This window comes from Pholcus phalangioides, unplaced genomic scaffold, assembly GCF_987345545.1.
Source record: "Pholcus phalangioides strain wild (caught in Gottingen) unplaced genomic scaffold, Ppha-v1.0 ptg000041l_1, whole genome shotgun sequence".
Lineage (NCBI taxonomy): Eukaryota > Metazoa > Arthropoda > Arachnida > Araneae > Pholcidae > Pholcus > Pholcus phalangioides.
In genome coordinates this window covers 1,793,699-1,811,573 of record NW_028301627.1, presented here as the reverse complement: position 1 = coordinate 1,811,573, position 17,875 = coordinate 1,793,699, and the positions used below count along the sequence as shown (strand labels likewise).

The 17,875-nt window shown below is 39.3% G+C and overlaps 1 protein-coding gene across 1 annotated transcript in view; it reads left to right on the top strand.

Annotated features, from left to right (window-relative positions):
- The window catches only part of LOC149065037 (uncharacterized), a 79,451-nt gene that overhangs the window by 45,461 nt on the left and 16,115 nt on the right, over positions 1–17,875 (top strand). The window contains exon 3 of the mRNA XM_089254273.1: positions 7,260–7,317. Coding sequence (XP_089110399.1) covers positions 7,260–7,317 — 58 coding nt within the window. The remainder of the gene's footprint in view (positions 1–7,259; positions 7,318–17,875) is intronic.

Here is a 17,875-nt window from a genome sequence, read left to right as displayed (position 1 = left end):
TTCGGTTGCTCACTGACATGGTTTCTTGCTTTATGGGTCACTCTTTTTATATGTTTACACATGCTCTAAGTCAGATTGTCCTCAATCTTTCTTGACCCACGAGCACTACCAATGCCCATCATCATCAAACGAGGAGCACCCCACCCCTTACGGCAACAACCCCCCCCCCTCGTACTCACGCCTGAGATCTGCATAGTTTGTAATCCTTGAATGAAATTTTTTACAGGGTGTTTAATTGAAGCGTGTATCAAGTGCTCGTGACCGCGGAATCGAACGCGAGCAGTGAGCGCTCTCGATGCCTCAAAGAGCACAATGGTGCTCGTGAGCGACAGGTTGAAGATGACTAATCTAGGTCATTTTTCTGGTCATTTGCTCTACTTTACAGTTTTGGTCATTCACGTACTTTCTCACGCTCTTAGGGTCACTCTTTTGCTCACTCACGTGCTTGCAATAGGTCACTTTTTTATTCACTCACCGACTTACTCCGTGTGCAGTTCCTCTAAATCACTTTTGATCACTCACTGGCCTACTCTACAGTTCTTAGATGTCTGGGCATAGCTTTCAGCAAGCAACATACCGTCGAATTCGCATCAAGATTGTAAGAGCTGTAGGCCAGTGTTTCTCAAAGTGTGCGCGGCGGCCACGCTTTTAATAGACTTTTGGCTAATAGATTTTTGTCTTGCACAACCTTTTTCAAACGCTCACTATCCCCCCATGGATTCTGTAGGGTTCCAACATCCAAAACAGTACCCATACTTCCTCGATATAGCTCTTTTTAACGGCAGTTTAAACTGCAATCGCGGGTGGAAGGATTGAAGATTGAATGAGTTAAATATTGAGGATTTCAACCAATATCCGTATCGATCGCTAGTCCTTTAACCTGCGATTGTAGTTTAAACTCTGCCCGTGAATACGGCCAATAAGGGTGGTATTCACCGAGACATGGTTTAAACTATAGTCACAATTTTTTGATAAGACTATACTTACTGATAGATAGGTTTTCAACCAATCTATGTTGATCTCTTATGGCCGTATTCACCGACAGAGTTTAAACTGCAATCGCAGGTTAAAGGATTAGTGATCGGCACGGATTGGTTAAAAGCCTCAATTTAACTAATCCGTTTCGATCTTCAATTCCTCCACCTGCGATTCTAGTTTAAACTGTGTTGGTGAATACGGCCGTTATCCAAAAATTGCGACTACAGTTTAAACCATGTCAGTGAATATGGCCTGAGGGTGGTATTCACCGAGACATGGTTTAAACTATAGTCACAATTTTTTGGTGAGAGATCGACACGGATATTGGTTAAGTTCGGGTTTTTAACCAATCTATGTTGATGTCTTATCCAAAAATTGTGACTACAGTTTAAACCATGTCGGTGAATACGGCCCTAAGTCATCACCAGTCGAATACTGCAATTCATTTGCAAGTGCGTTTATCGTAAGTATGCCCCCATACACTGGGCCGTCTTAAGAGCATCATGGGCTCCCGGGCCAAGTGATTTTTCTGAGGCCCTACCAGGCAAATTCTTGAAAATTTCAACCAGATTTCATTTTCGTGAGGCCCCTTTTCTCTTGAGGCCCCCGGGCCCATGCCTTAAGACGGCACTGCCCATACACATTCCTTAAAAGGATTCAAGTCAGGACTCGTGAACTAAAAAAGTTTTAAGATACATAAAATATTCTCTAAAACGCGCTTGAAAATTGTTTGTTGCCTTCAAAAACGATTGTTGCAGCTGATTTAAATCAGCCATAACTTCGTTGTTACTCAATTGCATGTGCAAGAATAAAATTGTTTTTTGGATTTTGTGTGTAAAACAATCTTTTCCAAATGAATTTATAAAACCATTTTCTACATCACAAGTGGAGTTCCTCAAGGAAGTGTCCTTGGCCCCATACTTTTTTCACTTTTTATCGATAAACTCGATCGGGGTATCGATGGGTTTACTAGCAAATTCGCAGATGATGTGAAGCTAATGGGGGTAATCGGGAATCAAAACGATAGGGAGTTGCTCCAGACCAACTTAAACAGGATTTCAGCATGGGCAAATGAATGGAACATGACGTTTAGCGTTGATAACTGCATGGTCGCTCATTTTAATTCGAACAACCCACGGTTCTCTTACGAGTTGAATGGTGTCACTTTCCCGAATGCAACTAGGGTCACCGATTTGGGAATTCTTATTGACGAGCGGCTTAAGTTTTCTGAACATTGTTCAGCGGTGGTCAAAAAAGCGAATAGAATGCTTGGTCTCATTTTCAAAAAGGTCTCTTCGCGTTCTCCTAAAGTCATTCTTCCGCTTTTTCGAGGCTTAGTTCGTCCTGGACTGGAGTATGCTGTAAGGTTTTGGAGACCATACCTACAGAGGGACATAGACTTGGTTGAAGGGGTGCAGAGAAGAGCTACGCGTATCCTTATTGGCACACGGGGCTTGAGTAATGAAGAGAGACTTCATCTTTTGAATATGTTTACATTGGATGAATGCAGGTGTCGAGGAGATATGATCGAAGTGTTCAAAATTTTCAATGGGATGGATAGGATGGACCATGAACTTTTAGTACACCGCCAATCGACTGCTTTTAAAAGGGGACGCCAGTATCGATTGGTGAGGAACAATGCAAGGTTATGGTGTCGCAGGGAATTTTTCTCTAATAGGGTTGTTAATAAATGGAATAGCTTACTCCCGGAGGTAGTAAATTGTAACACAATTGACACGTTTAAAAAGAAATACGATAAACATGTTGGGTTAAATCGAGAAGCTATCCATTCTTAGAATAAGACAACCATAAGTATTCTTTATGGGCATTGTATAATATTTTATCACGTGTATATATTGTTTATAACTTGTGTTAATTGCATTTTTAATTGGGTTGCTGTATTTTTGAAATATATGACAACCATATTTTTATGGGCATCTTTTTATCAGCCACCTCGTTGGGCATTTTGCCTGTTGTGGCGTTGTATTTGTATTTGTAATTTCCTATGTCCAGTCTAAAACCGATACATTTTCGCGATTAGAGAGCTTTTTGGTGGCAGCAGATCTTTGAATAGACACGTTATAAAACATTGAAATGTCAACTTTGGTCCTCTTAAGGCAACTGACGACGTTGAAATGACGATTTTTTTTTCGAAAATTGTAGAAAATGGTTTTCTAAATTCATTTGGAAAAGATTGTTTTACACACAGAATCCAAAAAAAACTATTTTATTCTTGTACATGCAATTAAGTAACAACGAAGTTATGGCTGATTTAAATCAGCTGCAACAATTGTAATTTGAAGGTAACAAACAATGTTCAAGCGCGTTTTTTGAAGATTCACACATTTTTTATCGTTACTTTATTCCAAGCGGAACCAAATTTTTTCAAAAACTATTGAAAGATATTCTCGTGAAATTTTACGGCAGCGTTTGAGATAACATTAGCTGTGCAATGAACTAAGATCTTGTGGCTATAGAATGTAATATTTTACAGGTGTTTGAATTTTTTGTGAAAATTCACGTATCGTTTCACGAAAACTGTCATATCTCAGAGAATATTTTATGTATCTTAAAACTTTTTTAGTTCATTGCACAGATAATAGTCATAAAAATATACGGTATCAAAACTATTCAAATAAATTGTGTGGTTTTCAATGTACAATGACTGGCATAAGTACTGAAAATGAGCCAATTTTGAGGACATAATATTTAGAATATCTCAAAATGTTTTACAGATATTTCAGAGAAATTCCACTGGATTTCATTATGTAATACAGTATTTTGATTCAAACCCCATTTGTTTTGTGAAAATCACAGTTTTCAAAAAAAAAGTGCTCCGTACGTAGTGTGAGTTGCCTTAAATCTCCTCCAATCAGTAGCAAATTGTGTTCTCGAGGCTCTCCTTTGGGCATTAGAGTTTTGACTTAGTCAAAAGTTGAGGAAGAGTGACCATTAGAAGCAAACTCTGCCCATGCCATAATCGAAAATTCATAAAAATCGAAAAAAATAATGGTTTGCAGGGTTAGCATCGCTAAGTCACGGGAATTGTTTTAAGACAAGAAAAAAAAAACCTAAAAACGGCCGATAGGTGGCGCTGGTACGAGCGACTTCTGTGGAAATATGCGAATGAGAACTTTCGCTCCTAATCCACAATCAGTTCACCGTTGTAAACCGTGTATGTGGACCCGCTTCACTCTGCCGTTGCTGGATTTGTGACTCGCTTGCTATGTGTTATCTCCTGTGGTGGTAGTCATGTGGAAAAAAACACATACTGCTGTAATAAACGATTTGGAGGCATTCTGTTCGTTATCCGCGTATCTTTTCTTTGACTTGTGTACGTCAGCACCATCTATCGGCTGTTTTTGAGGTTTTTTTCCTGTCTTAAAAAAATTCCCGTGACCTAGCGATGCTAACCCTGCAAACCGTTGTTTTTCGGATTTTTATGAATTTTTAAAGTTTCTACGGACTTTTTGCCCCCCTGTACTGTTTGTCTCCATGAAACATGATTTCGCGCCCATGTTTCAGTCTCTCTTCTCTTTAGTGCTTCTTCGTGGCAGGCGATTTCCTAACCACTCATATATGAATCAAATACAAGCTTCTCTGTGATCTGTCTATGAATTGCATCTATTTGAAATTTTAACTCCGGGATCTTTCATAATTTCATACGAGGTCATTTTTTTGCGTTGAAGCCAATCTTTCAACGGTTTTGTTTTCGCGGTACTGCCTACCACGGGCATCTTCAACCGTTGCTCGCGAGCACCACGGGGCCCGATGCCCGTGCCCGATTTCGCGCTTCGTGAGCACCCGATCAACATTCCAATTGAACACCTTGTGCAAATTGCATTCAAGGATTGAAATCACTCTGATTTCACGCATTCGTATACATCGAGCTTGTCGTAAAGGATGCTCTTGTTTTGACGATGGGGGCGCCAGAAATTTCGCCCCTGGCACTTCGCCCCGGTATATTTGGTCCCCGCTATTATTTTCGCAACGGGTCTTCTTGTAAGGGCGGCACCGGTCTCGATTGCAAATCAGGGTCTCGTAATAATGAGATCTGATACTGTGTTTTTCTAGAATAAGCACGTATATATATCGCGGGCATGTAATTCCAGCTGGGTTAAGGGGGGGGGGGTGGGGTTCGCTGATGCTAGTACTCTTTTCAGGGCTATCTTAACGCATGAGCCCATCTGGGCACTCATATTCATAAAAGGGACCTACGTTATAAAAATCCGGTATCATTCTTTTCGAAATCAAATCATGTAAGTACGCCCTCCCCCCTCCTCGGAACATCAATTCACCCGAGGGCCCCATGGTATTGAGACGGCCTGCATAGAAACCTCGCAAGAATCAAGGTGTCCTGAGATAGACCGTAATTTACGAAATTTTTGAATTACCGAGCATAAAAAGAAAAAGAGTGATTTAGAACGCTTGCAAGCATGTGAATGACCAAATAAAATGACCTAGTGCAAGTGTAAACGTGTAAATGATCAAAAGATTTACCCATTAAGCAAGGATCCATATAAGTGAGCAACCAAACGGATGACCAAGAATGCGTGTTCAAGTATGTGAGGGACGAAAACAGTATGCAATCATGTGAGTGATGGAAACAATATGCAATCATGAGAGTGACCAGAACAGTGTGCAATCATATGAATGACTTAGAGAGTGTGTGAACACGGAGGTGAATAACTTATATAGTGTGTGAGCACCGGAGTGACCAAAAAAGTGTGCAAGCATGCGAGTGGCCAAAACAGTGTGCAATCATGTGATTGACCAAAACAGTGTGTATTTATGTGAGGGAAAAAAAACAGTGTGAAAGCGCGTGAGTGACAAAAACAGTGTGCAATCATGTGAATGACTTAGAGAGTATGTGAAGAAGGGAGGTGAATTGCTTAGAGAGTGTGTGAGCACGGGAGTGACCAAAAAAAAGTGTGCAAGCATGCGAATGACCAAAACAGTGTGCAATCGTATGAGTTACAAAAACGGTGTGCAATCGTGTGTGACGAAACGGTGTGCAATCATGTGTGACCAATACAACGTGCAATCATGTGTGACCAATACAACGTGCAATAATGTGTGACCAACACAATGTGCAATCATGTGTGACCAACACAATGTACAATCATGTGAGTGATGAAAACAGTGTGCAATCATGTGAGTGATGAAAACAATATGCAATCATGAGAGTGACCAGAACAGTGTGCAATCATATGAATGACTTAGAGAGTGTGTGAACACGGAGGTGAATAACTTATATAGTGTGTGAGCACCGGAGTGACCAAAAAAGTGTGCAAGCATGCGAGTGGCCAAAACAGTGTGCAATCATGTGATTGACCAAAACAGTGTGTATTTATGTGAGGGAAAAAAAACAGTGTGAAAGCGCGTGAGTGACAAAAACAGTGTGCAATCATGTGAATGACTTAGAGAGTATGTGAAGAAGGGAGGTGAATTGCTTAGAGAGTGTGTGAGCACGGGAGTGACCAAAAAAAAGTGTGCAAGCATGCGAATGACCAAAACAGTGTGCAATCGTATGAGTTACAAAAACGGTGTGCAATCGTGTGTGACGAAACGGTGTGCAATCATGTGTGACCAATACAACGTGCAATCATGTGTGACCAATACAACGTGCAATAATGTGTGACCAACACAATGTGCAATCATGTGTGACCAACACAATGTACAATCATGTGAGTGATGAAAACAGTGTGCAATCATGTGAGTGATGAAAACAGTGTGCAATCATGTGAGTGATGCAAACAGTGTGCAATCATGTGAATGATTTAGAGAGTGTGTGAACAAGGGGGTGACCAAAAAGCGTGCAAACATGCATGTGAGTGACCAGAACAGTATGCAATCACGTGAGTGACCGAAACGGTGTGCGAGCATGTGAGTGACCAAAACAGTGTGCAAGCATGTGAACGACGAAAATATTAACTTGGAGCGTTCGAGAATAGGAGTGACCAAAACAGTGACTTAGAGACGCAGGGGTTGAGGTCAACCGCATTATAGCACAGGGTGGTGAATTCGAGGAAAGAATATGTAGTCATGAAAATTACACTAGAACGGGAAAAGGGCGGCCAAAATTCGGCACAAGTGTCAAAACCCTAAATGCACCTCTGAGGAAAGGGAGGGGGATTGGCAAGAAAAGAAAATGTGGTCCGAAGGAGGGGGGGGAGGGCCACAAGAATGTTATCGATAAGTTAATGCGTTAGTTGATAAAATCCGAAATCAGTTACTTAGTCAGATACTCATTGCATTTCTTGATGTATTTTCATGTTTAGGTTTGGTTCCAAAACAGAAGAGCCAAATGTCGGAAGCACGAGAGCCAAATGCAGAAAAGTAAGTCTGTGTGTGGATTTATTTGCATTCATTATGGCCCTGATTTTTTGTTTCATCAATATTTTGGCCCGAATAATTTCGTTCTTAGACGGCCCGGAAAATAAATTCCGAGTCTAATATGGTCCGCGGAACGAAAAGTTTGGGCCCCCATGCTGTAATATGTATGTATCAATTAAGCCAGAGTGCGCCAACCTCTGGCCCGCGAGCCAAATGCGGCCTGCCAAGGGACTCCAGTAGAAAGTATCAAAACACACAACACTATAAAAATACCTAGGCGGACCATATTTCTTTCATAAAAAATACGGATATCGCCAAAAAAAAGTTGCCATTTAGTCAGAATATTTGTCAAATTCACGTATAGTCGCCAGTTACAATTAAAAAGAATTGTCAAAGGCACATATTATTGCCATTTAAAGTCAAAAGATTTGTCAAATTCAAGTAAAGGTGCCAATTACAGCCAAAAACCAATTTTGAAAGGTAAGTAAAGTTGCTTATGACCGCCAACAAGATTTCCAAAGGCAAGTTAAATTGCCAGTTACAGTCAGAAAATTTGTGAAATGGCGCGTAGAGTTGCCATTTAAAGTCAAAATATTTGTCAAATTCAAGTAAAGTTGCCATTTAAAGTCAAAAAGAAAAATTGTCGAAGGCAAATAGTTGCTTATACTTCATTATAATTTCCAGATTCAACAGTAATTGCTATGCATTTTTGCATTTGATGCATTAAAAGGACCGTCGTAACGAATCCGAGGGACCCTGAGAAAACAAACGGTTTTTCTGAAGCCCATGGTTTCTTATTTGCAACATATTTCGAAAGGCCGAATTCGGCATCAAAAAGATGTACAGAATTACGGAAATGCGAGAAAAAACGCCTTAAGGTATCCGACTACATTGAAAACGTATTAGTAATACGCGAATAAAGACTTTAAACGTGTTTTACGAAGAATTATATTTTTGACATTTTACTTGACTTTGTGACATGATTTGTAAAAATTGATGCATTGCATCCTTACGAAATTTTAATGTGATATTTTGCTATACATTGTTGAGGTTATGAACCAAAATCTAAGGTCTATCACATATATTTTTTGAATTACAGCGTTTTATAGACAAAATGTAGGATGAAATTCCAAAAAATTCACACGTACTTAAACATAATTTGGTGTAACTTATGAACATATCACGCAATCATTTAAATTTTCGTTCATAACCTGCAACATTACTAGCTAAATACAGTGTGAAAATCACAAAGCATTGCATCAATAAAATTGTTTGCAATTGTGTTTCGAATATTACATGAATTTTGCCTAAAATTTGACATAGAAAATGTAATAGATAGACCAAAATTTGTCACTGTTTCGACCATTTCGAGACACTTTCTATCAACAAAATGTATTTAAAGTTCACTCCAGAGCCATTTTAAAGAAAAGTGTCAAGGCGCGAATGCGAGCCGATCTCCCCGTTAAAAAGTCTTCGCCACAGAGAGCAACAGGCCTACAACGTTACAAATATTCAATCATTGCACTTCACTCACAATTTGAAGTGTAGGTGGCAGCACTGAAATATCATACACAACACTAGCTACACACTCAGACTGTTAGGTGTGCACACTCACTTTGTTCCAGACTCTTCCCCACGAAGCTGGGCTGGAAGAGATCTCGGCAACGGGATAAGTCCGGTGGCAAGAGACCCTGGCGTTCATTCATTCATTCATTCAGTGCATTTAGCTAGTAATGTTGCAGGTTATGAACCGAAATTTAAAGGATTGCGTGATATGTTCATAAGTTACACCAAAATATGTTCAAGTACGTGTGAATTTTTCTGAAATTTCATCCTACATTTTGTCTATAAAACGCTGTAATTCAAAAAGTATATGTGATAGACCTTAGATTTTGGTTCATAACCTCAACAATGTATAGCAAAATATCATATTAAAATTTTGTAAGGATGCAGTGCATCAATGTTTACAAATCATGTCACAAAGTCAAGTAAAATGTCAAAAATAGCATTCTTCGTAAAACACGTTTAAAGTCTTTACTCGCGTATTACTTGTATGTAAAAACGCAACACTAAAGTGAACGTAACTTTGATTCTAAGCGTCATATAAACAAAACATGGCGCGTTCTTTTCCCATATTTTCATATTTTTCATTCTTCAAATTTCATAATTGATGAAACTTTATAATTAATGAAAGGAAAATAGTCACAGAATTTAATGAAAGAAATACAGTCAAACCTCGTTAATGCGTCACTCTTGGGAGAAGAAAAAATATGACTTAGTAAGCGGAGTGACTTGTTAAACGGAGTAAGCCATAGCTGTGCCAATTACTGTCCGAGGACAATTTGGGAATTCCAAAAAAGTGACCCGGTAAGCGGAGTGACGTGTTAACCGGGTGACGCACTAACGAGGTTTGAATGTAGTTGCAGAACAACTGATAGAAATATATATATATATATATAATTTTAGAATTATTGAGAATAATTTCAGTATTATCGAGAGTAGTTCCAGAATTGTCAAGTGTAATTCCAGAATTGTCAAGTGTAATTCCAGAATTGTCAAGTGTAATTTCAGAATTGCCAAGTGTAATTTCAGAATCACCAAGAGTAATTCCGGAATTGTTAGGGGTTGTATTAAGTCCGCAATTATAAAGTTGTTGCCCTGTCCATGGCCCCCACAAGGGGTGGGCTGACAAGGCTCCAGTCCTGGGGCCCGGCAAAATGTTCACAATTCTTTTGCTTTTTCATGCTATAAATTCGTCATAAAGGGGCCCGTGAAAGTCTAGTCGGGGGGGGGGGCCCGCAAAAGATTCCAGCCTAGGGGCCCTGCTTCAGAATGTGTGGGCCATAGCCCTGTCTCTCCCGAGGCCCACAAAAAAAACTCCATGTTTCTAAAGTGCAATATTCGCAGAGATGTTCGAAAAACCAAGGAAAGTTGGGGGGGAAAAACAGCATTAAATGCGGGTAAAACGGTATATATACACTGAAGAGCCAAAAAAACTGGTCAACCTGCCTAATATCGTGTAGGGCCCCCGCGAGCCCGCAGAAGTGCCGCAACACGACGTGGCATGGACTCTACTAATGTCTGAAGTAGTGCTGGAGGTAATTGACACCATGAATCCTGGAGGGCTGTCCATAAATCTGTAGGAGTAAGAGGGGGTGGAAATCTCTTCCGAACAGCACGTTACAAAGCATCCCAGATATGTTCAATAATGTTCATGTTTGGGGATTTTGGTGGCCAGCGGAAGTGTCTAAAGTCAGAAGAGTGTTCCTAGAGCCACTTTGTAGCAATTCTGGACGTGTGGGGTGTCGCATTGTCCTGCTGAAATTGTCCAAGTCCGTCGGATTGCACAATGGACATGAATGGGTGCAGGTGATCAGACAGGATGCTTACGTACCTGTCACCTGTCAGAGTCGTATCTAGACGTATCAGGGGTCCCATATCACGCCAACTGCACACGCCCCATACCATCACAGAGCTCCACCAGCTTGAACAGTCCCCTGTTGACATGTAGGGTCCATGGATTCATGAGGTTGTCTCCATACCCGTACACGTCCATCAGCTCGAAGCAATTGGAACCGAGACTTGTCAGACCAGGCAACGTGTTTCCAGTCCTCAACAGTCCAATGTCGGTGTTGTCGGGCCCAGGTGAGGCGTAAAGCTTTGTGTCGTGGAGTCTGATTGGTTCCATATCTCTTTATTTGCATACACATACCTGTGTACCAGTTTTTTTGGCTCTTCACTTTATATGCTCGAATATTATATGTTACTGCCAAGGCCCAAAATTGGCGAATTCGCGATGAGGCCGGCCCGAATCGGACAATTTAGTTAAATATTGAACCAGCCAGTTCGCCAAAGTCTGATAACAAAAGACGTGATTCGAGATCATCGTCAAGTTGTCGTAGGTATTCTTTCGTGATAATTGAATACGATAATTACGGCAACCCATCAAACCGCAGTCAAGATGCGGTAATCATTTTTTCTCTCCAAAATTTGGCAGAGAAAAAACTATATGTTTACATAATTGTTTTTGTAGTTTTTTCTCTCAAATTTCACTTTTTCCCTCCTCTCGTCACATGGAGCTGATGCAATAGAGCTGCTATATATAGAAATGTATCACACGTTGGCGATTACAAAAATGGATTTGGCTCCTACTGGGCGATCCTACATCAGAACATCGAGCTTTAGCCAGGGATCTTCGGCCACTTCGTGAAATAGCCGGCCAAAGTCTGAATCATTTCTTTAATTCGGACTTCGGTAGTAGCATTAACTGCCGAAGCCCGAAGTTGGCCAGTTCGCGAAATTTTCGGGCCAGTTTGATCTGGCCAATGTCCGAATTTCGAACTTTGGCCCGTCTCTGTACATCCCTCTGTATGGATCACCAAGGTATATCGATATTCACATTCCTCTGATCGTTAGCGTTGCCGTCGCTGGCCATAATAATTATGGTTAGCTATAACTAATTACAAACGGCCATAATTATCACACAAAAAATACGCCAACGTGACGATGACCGAATCATAGGGATAGATACTTTAGGATCAATGCATAGGGGCGGCCAAAGCCCGGCGAAAGTCCGAATTTCGGACATTCAACAGGCGAACTTCGGGCTTTGCCCCAAATTTCCTCCGTTTTTCGAATATCTATGCGAATATTGCGCTTAGAAACGTGGAATTTTTTTTTGTTGGCATCTGGAGAGACAGGACAACTTTCTAATTAGGTTTTGGGGCACACTGGGACTGTATAAAAAGTTAACTTTTTTATTTCAATAACTACACAACCCCTTGAAACATGAATTTCCTATCTAAGTACTACACGTTATTTTGATACTTTTTCCTACTTGGAAGTGTGCCTCTCTAGGATCAAAGGTTCGCCAGTAAAATGTCATAGCCCCTGTTTGCTATGTACCCTGTATAGTAGATACAGTCGAATCCCGTTTTAACGAATACCGTTATAGTGGAAAATCTCGTTTTAACGAACACTTTTCTAATCTCCCAGATAGGTTTGCATGGGAACAATGCAAAGACCTCGAATTCCTTTATAATGAAATTTCGTTTTAACGAAGTGATTTCTCCGGTCTCTTGGAGTTTGTTATAACGGGATTCGACTGTATATCATCATCTACTATATTCGGTGTTGTCAGGCCCGAACATTCATTTTTTGGAATTTTCAAAATTTTTTTTGCAGTTTTCATGATCGAAAAATGCATTAGAAGCATTTTTTTTCAGCAAATTTTTACTTTCTTTCAAATTTTTAAATTTTTTTTTGTGCAGAAATAATTTATTTCCTTCAAACTTTTTCAGCCAAGATGATGCAAAGTGTATTCATCTTCACGGGAATTTTTTTCCAGAATTTTATTGCTAAATTTTATGTAATAAATCACACTTTTCCCGGAGGCACTTTCTCCTGGAAGTCATCTTTAAAAAAGACCCGAAAGTTCAACTTCAAGTGCTGCCCTCTGGTGGAAGCCCCCAAAGTTCATATTCACCATATTTATAGCTCCAAATTAACAATCTTTAAGCAAGGGCTTAATTCAATGTGGTTGAAACCAAAACATTTATACAGTGAGAAAAAGCAACCATCACATTGGTGCATGCAGGGTTAGAAAGGAACATCACGTCCGACGTAATATTACGTCAAAAACATTGAAAGGGTTAAGGGCATGTTAATGAACGATACAAAACCGACGCCAGCAATTTCATTGCCATGGCTGACTTTATTTTCCAGGAAATGATTGCACCAGCTAGGTGGTCGCCAAGTAGACGCAGCGAAACTGTCCAATTAGAGCATGCGTGTTCAACCCATTACCTACGGGCTAAATGTAGCCGTCGAAGTCATCTGTTGCGGCCCGCTATAAATAACCGAACCACTCAAGTGGCCCACGAAAGATTATCAAATCACTTAAGTGGCCCGTGGCGCATTTCAAGATTACTCCAGTGGCTTGAGCCGCATATCCAGATTATTTAAGCGACCCCAAGCACATTTCCAAATCACTTGAGCGACCCGCGGCACACTTCCAGCTCACTCAAGCGGCACGTGATTCATTGGCAGATTACTTGAAAAGCTAGCCGACACATTTCCAGAGCACTCGAGTGGCCAGCGGCACGTTTCAAAAACATTTGACTTGCTAACAACACAATTAGAGACCATTTAAGCGGCCCGCGTCACATTTACGGTTCACCTAAGCGTACTGCAGTTTTATAAATCACTCAAGTGGTTCTTGGCACATTTCCAGATCCCTCAAGTGGCCCAACTTTCAGATTACCTGGGTGACCCGCGGCACATTTTTAGTTCACCGAACTGACTCAGCATATTTCCAGATTACTTAAATTGCCTGCGACACATTTCTGGTTGGCTCAAGTGGCCAACGGCACATCTCCAGATGACTCTAGTGGCCCGCGGAACGCTTCCAAACCAATGAAGATAATTTTAGCATTAATGAACGATAATTTTTTAGCATTAATGAAAGATAATTCCAGATTTAATGAAAGATAATTCCAGATTTAATGAAAGATAATTCCACAATTAATGAAAGAGATAATTCCTGAATGAATGAAAGAAAAATTCTAGAATTAATGAAAGTGATAATTCCAGCATTGATGAAAGATTATTCCGGAATTAATGAAAGATTATTCCGGAATTAATGAAAGATAATCCCAGCATTAATGAAAGAGATAATTTCAGCATTGATTAAAAAGTGATAATTCCAAAATTAATGAATGTGATAATTCCAGCATTGATGAAAGATTATTCCGGAATTAATGAAAGATAATTCCAGCATTAATGGAAGAGATAATTTGAACATTGATTAAAAAGTGATAATAACAAAATTAATGAAAGTGATAATTCTAACATTGATGAAAGATAATTTCAGAATTAATGAACGATAGTTCCAGAATTAGTGAAAAAATTGTTAAGGGCACATATTATGACGGTAACATGAAAATTTCTTATTACCCTATATTTCTTGCTAAAAATGATTTAATGACATTCCAGTATCCATATAATAACAATTTCAGGTCTTTTAGTTTAAAAAATAAGTGTTTTGACAAGCTTGGCACCTTATTTATACACCAAACGGCGCCAAATTGGTACAGTCATTTTTTGTCCAATGAGTCTCAAATTTCATTGAAAAGCATCAATTTGTTTTTATTTTGCTCTGTAATCATGTATCAATAAATTCTAGCATGCATTTTACTTTGTGATTTTATTTTCATGATAATTTTGGCAAAAAAATTTGAAAGCGATGAAAAATTAGCAATAAAAACATGTTAATATTTTTTTATTCATCAATGGTTTATCATAATACAAAATGCTCGCTACAATTCATTGATATGTGCCTAGAGAGCGAAATAAAAAAAAATTGATGCTTTTCAATGAAATTTGAGACGAAGGGGACAAAAAATGACTAAAAAATTACCTTTACAATTTGGCGCCTTTTTGTCTATAAATAAGGTGCCAAGTTTGTTATAACACGTATTTTTTAAACTAAGAGACCTGGAATTGTTATTATATAGATACTGGAATGTCATTAAAGAATTTTCAGCAAGAAATATAGAGTAATATGAAATTTTCATTTGAACGTCATGTGTCCCACAAAACAATTATTAAAAATTACAACAGTTGGCTACTCATCGCCTTTCGCGCTCCGTGGCGATGTCTTTATATAAATTTTTTTTTCACTCTCTAGCAGCCTTTTTTGTTTTCTGCTGAATACTAAGTGAGAACAAAGAGAACGAGAGGGGGGGGGGTGAGGAGAAAATAGCAATAAAAGGAAGCGATGGGAGACAAAGTAGCATATAATGAGTAAGAAAAAAATCATTTTAATATAGCGCTTTTCTGCAAGCTTTTCCTTCTCTCTCTTCCCTCTCCAGCTTCTCTCTTCTAGAACCCTGTTTTTTCTCTCTTTCCCCTTCCCCTCTTTCCTTAGCGCTTTTGTGCAAGCGTTTCCTTCTTCCCCCCCCCCAGCTCCTCTCGTCCAGAAACCGGTTTTTTTCTTTCCTTCCCCTTTCCCTCTTTCCTTAACACTTTTGTGCAAGCGTTTCCATCTTCCCCTACAGCTTCTCTCTTCTAGAAACCGGCTTTTTTCTTTCTTTCCCCTTTCCCTCTTTCCTTAACACTTTTGAGCAAGCGTTTCCTTCTTCCCCTACAGCTTCTCTCTTCTAGAACCCGGTTTTTTTCTCTCTTTCCCCCTTCCCCTCTTTCCTTAACGCTTTTGTGCAAGCGTTTCCTTCTTCCCCTACAGCTTCTCTCTTCTAGAAACCGGTTTTTTCTTTCTTTCCCCCTTCCCCTCTTTCCTTAACGCTTTTGTGTAAGCGTTTCCTTCTTCCCCCTCCAGCTTCTCTCTTTTAGAAACCGGTTTTTCTCTCTTTCCCCCTTCCCCTCTTCCCTTAACGCTTTTGTGCAAGCGTTTCCTTCTTCCCTTTCCAGCTTCTCTCTTCTAGAACCCGGTTTTTTCTCTCTTTCCCCCTTCCCCTCTTCCCTTAACGCTTTTGTGCAAGCGTTTCCTTCTTCCCTTTCCAGCTTCTCTCTTCTAGAACCCGGTTTTTTCTCTCTTTCCCCCTTCCCCTCTTCCCTTAACGCTTTTGTGCAAGCGTTTCCTTCTTCCCTTTCCAGCTTCTCTCTTCTAGAACCCGGTTTTTTCTCTCTTTCCCCCTTCCCCTCTTTCCTTAACGCTTTTGTGCAAGCGTTTCCTTCTTCCCTTTCCAGCTTCTCTCTTCTAGAACCCAGTTTTTTCTCTCTTTCCCCCTTCCCCTCTTCCCTTAACGCTTTTGTGCAAGCGTTTCCTTCTTCCCTTTCCAGCTTCTCTCTTCTAGAACCCGGTTTTTTCTCTCTTTCCCCCTTCCCCTCTTCCCTTAACGCTTTTGTGCAAGCGTTTCCTTCTTCCCTTTCCAGCTTCTCTCTTCTAGAACCCGGTTTTTTCTCTCTTTCCCCCTTCCCCTCTTCCCTTAACGCTTTTGTGCAAGCGTTTCCTTCTTCCCTTTCCAGCTTCTCTCTTCTAGAACCCGGTTTTTTCTCTCTTTCCCCCTTCCCCTCTTTCCTTAACGCTTTTGTGCAAGCGTTTCCTTCTTCCCTTTCCAGCTTCTCTCTTCTAGAACCCGGTTTTTTCTCTCTTTCCCCCTTCCCCTCTTTCCTTAACGCTTTTGTGCAAGCGTTTCCTTCTTCCCCTACAGCTTCTCTCTTCTAGAAACTGGTTTTTTTCTTTCTTTCCCCTTTCCCTCTTTCCTTAACACTTTTGTGCAAGTGTTTCCTCCTTCCCCTACAGCTTCTATCCTCTAGAAACCGGTTTTCTCTCTCTTACCCTCCCCCCCCCTCCTCGTGTATATTGTAGCTGATCATGTGTTGTTTGAATGACGTCACTAATACTCTAGGGTTGTGGGATTTTTTGTAATTCTTGGCCTCTATTCACGTTCAAAATATTAATTTCTTTTGAGCGCGACACATGATAATTTTTATATTTTTTGTGCATGTTCTAAGGAGTAGAACTTGTGGTAAATTTTTTCGAAACTTTTTGAGGTTGACACCTTTGGACCCTTACCTTGTTAGAAACATGAAATTGTTTTTTTTTTGTTTTTTTTTGTCGGTCATAAGACTGACATGGCAATAACTTTCTAATTGGAAGTTGGAGAACGGGATGTGGGGACTGTATAAAAATTAATTTATTTTTTTTAATTTTGGGGGACACAATGTATTTTCACTCCCAGAACTGGTACAGGGTAATTTTTGAATGCCTTTTGAGCATGTCTTTTAGATTGAAACCAACCTTTACGACAGTGGTATTCAATTTTTGAGTCACGGCGTGCCAAACTGAAACTTCCCACGTTAAACAGGGACAAAAATAATTGAAACTTCAGTTTATTCTGAAATTATTTCTTTTGTTAATTACCAATTTTGATTAGGTCTGAAATAATTTTTTTTCACTTATTCTGAAAGAGTTTTTAATTAATTGCTGATTAAATTAATTAATTCTGATATTATTCCAATCTGAAATCACTTTAAATGATTCTGTAATTATTAGTTTGGGTAATTCTGAAATTGTTTTCCTTCTCAATGGATCTTGAAATCATTTCATTCAATAATAATGCAATTATTCTTTTATTGAATGTGAGATAATTTCTATCAGAAACTATACGGAATTATTTCTCACTAATTCTGGAATTACTTGTTTCAATAATTCTGAAAAATTATTCCTTTCATTAATTCTGAATTTTCCTCACTTTGTTTCGGAATATTTTCTTTCATTTATTCTAGAAAATTCTTTTTTTCCTTCATTCATTCTGGAATTATTTCTGTCATTTATTCCAAAATCATTTCTTTCATTTATTCTGGAATTATTTCTTTCATTAGTTCCAAAATGATTTCTTTCTTTCATTCATTCCAGAATTATTTCTTTCATTAGTTCCAAAATGATTTATTTCTTTCATTCATTCCAGAATTATTACTGTCATTTATTCCAAAATCATTTCTGTCATTTATTCCAAAATCATTTCTTTCATTCATTCCAAAATCATTTCTTTCATTTATTCCAAAATCATTTCTTTCATTTATTCTGGAATTGTTTCTT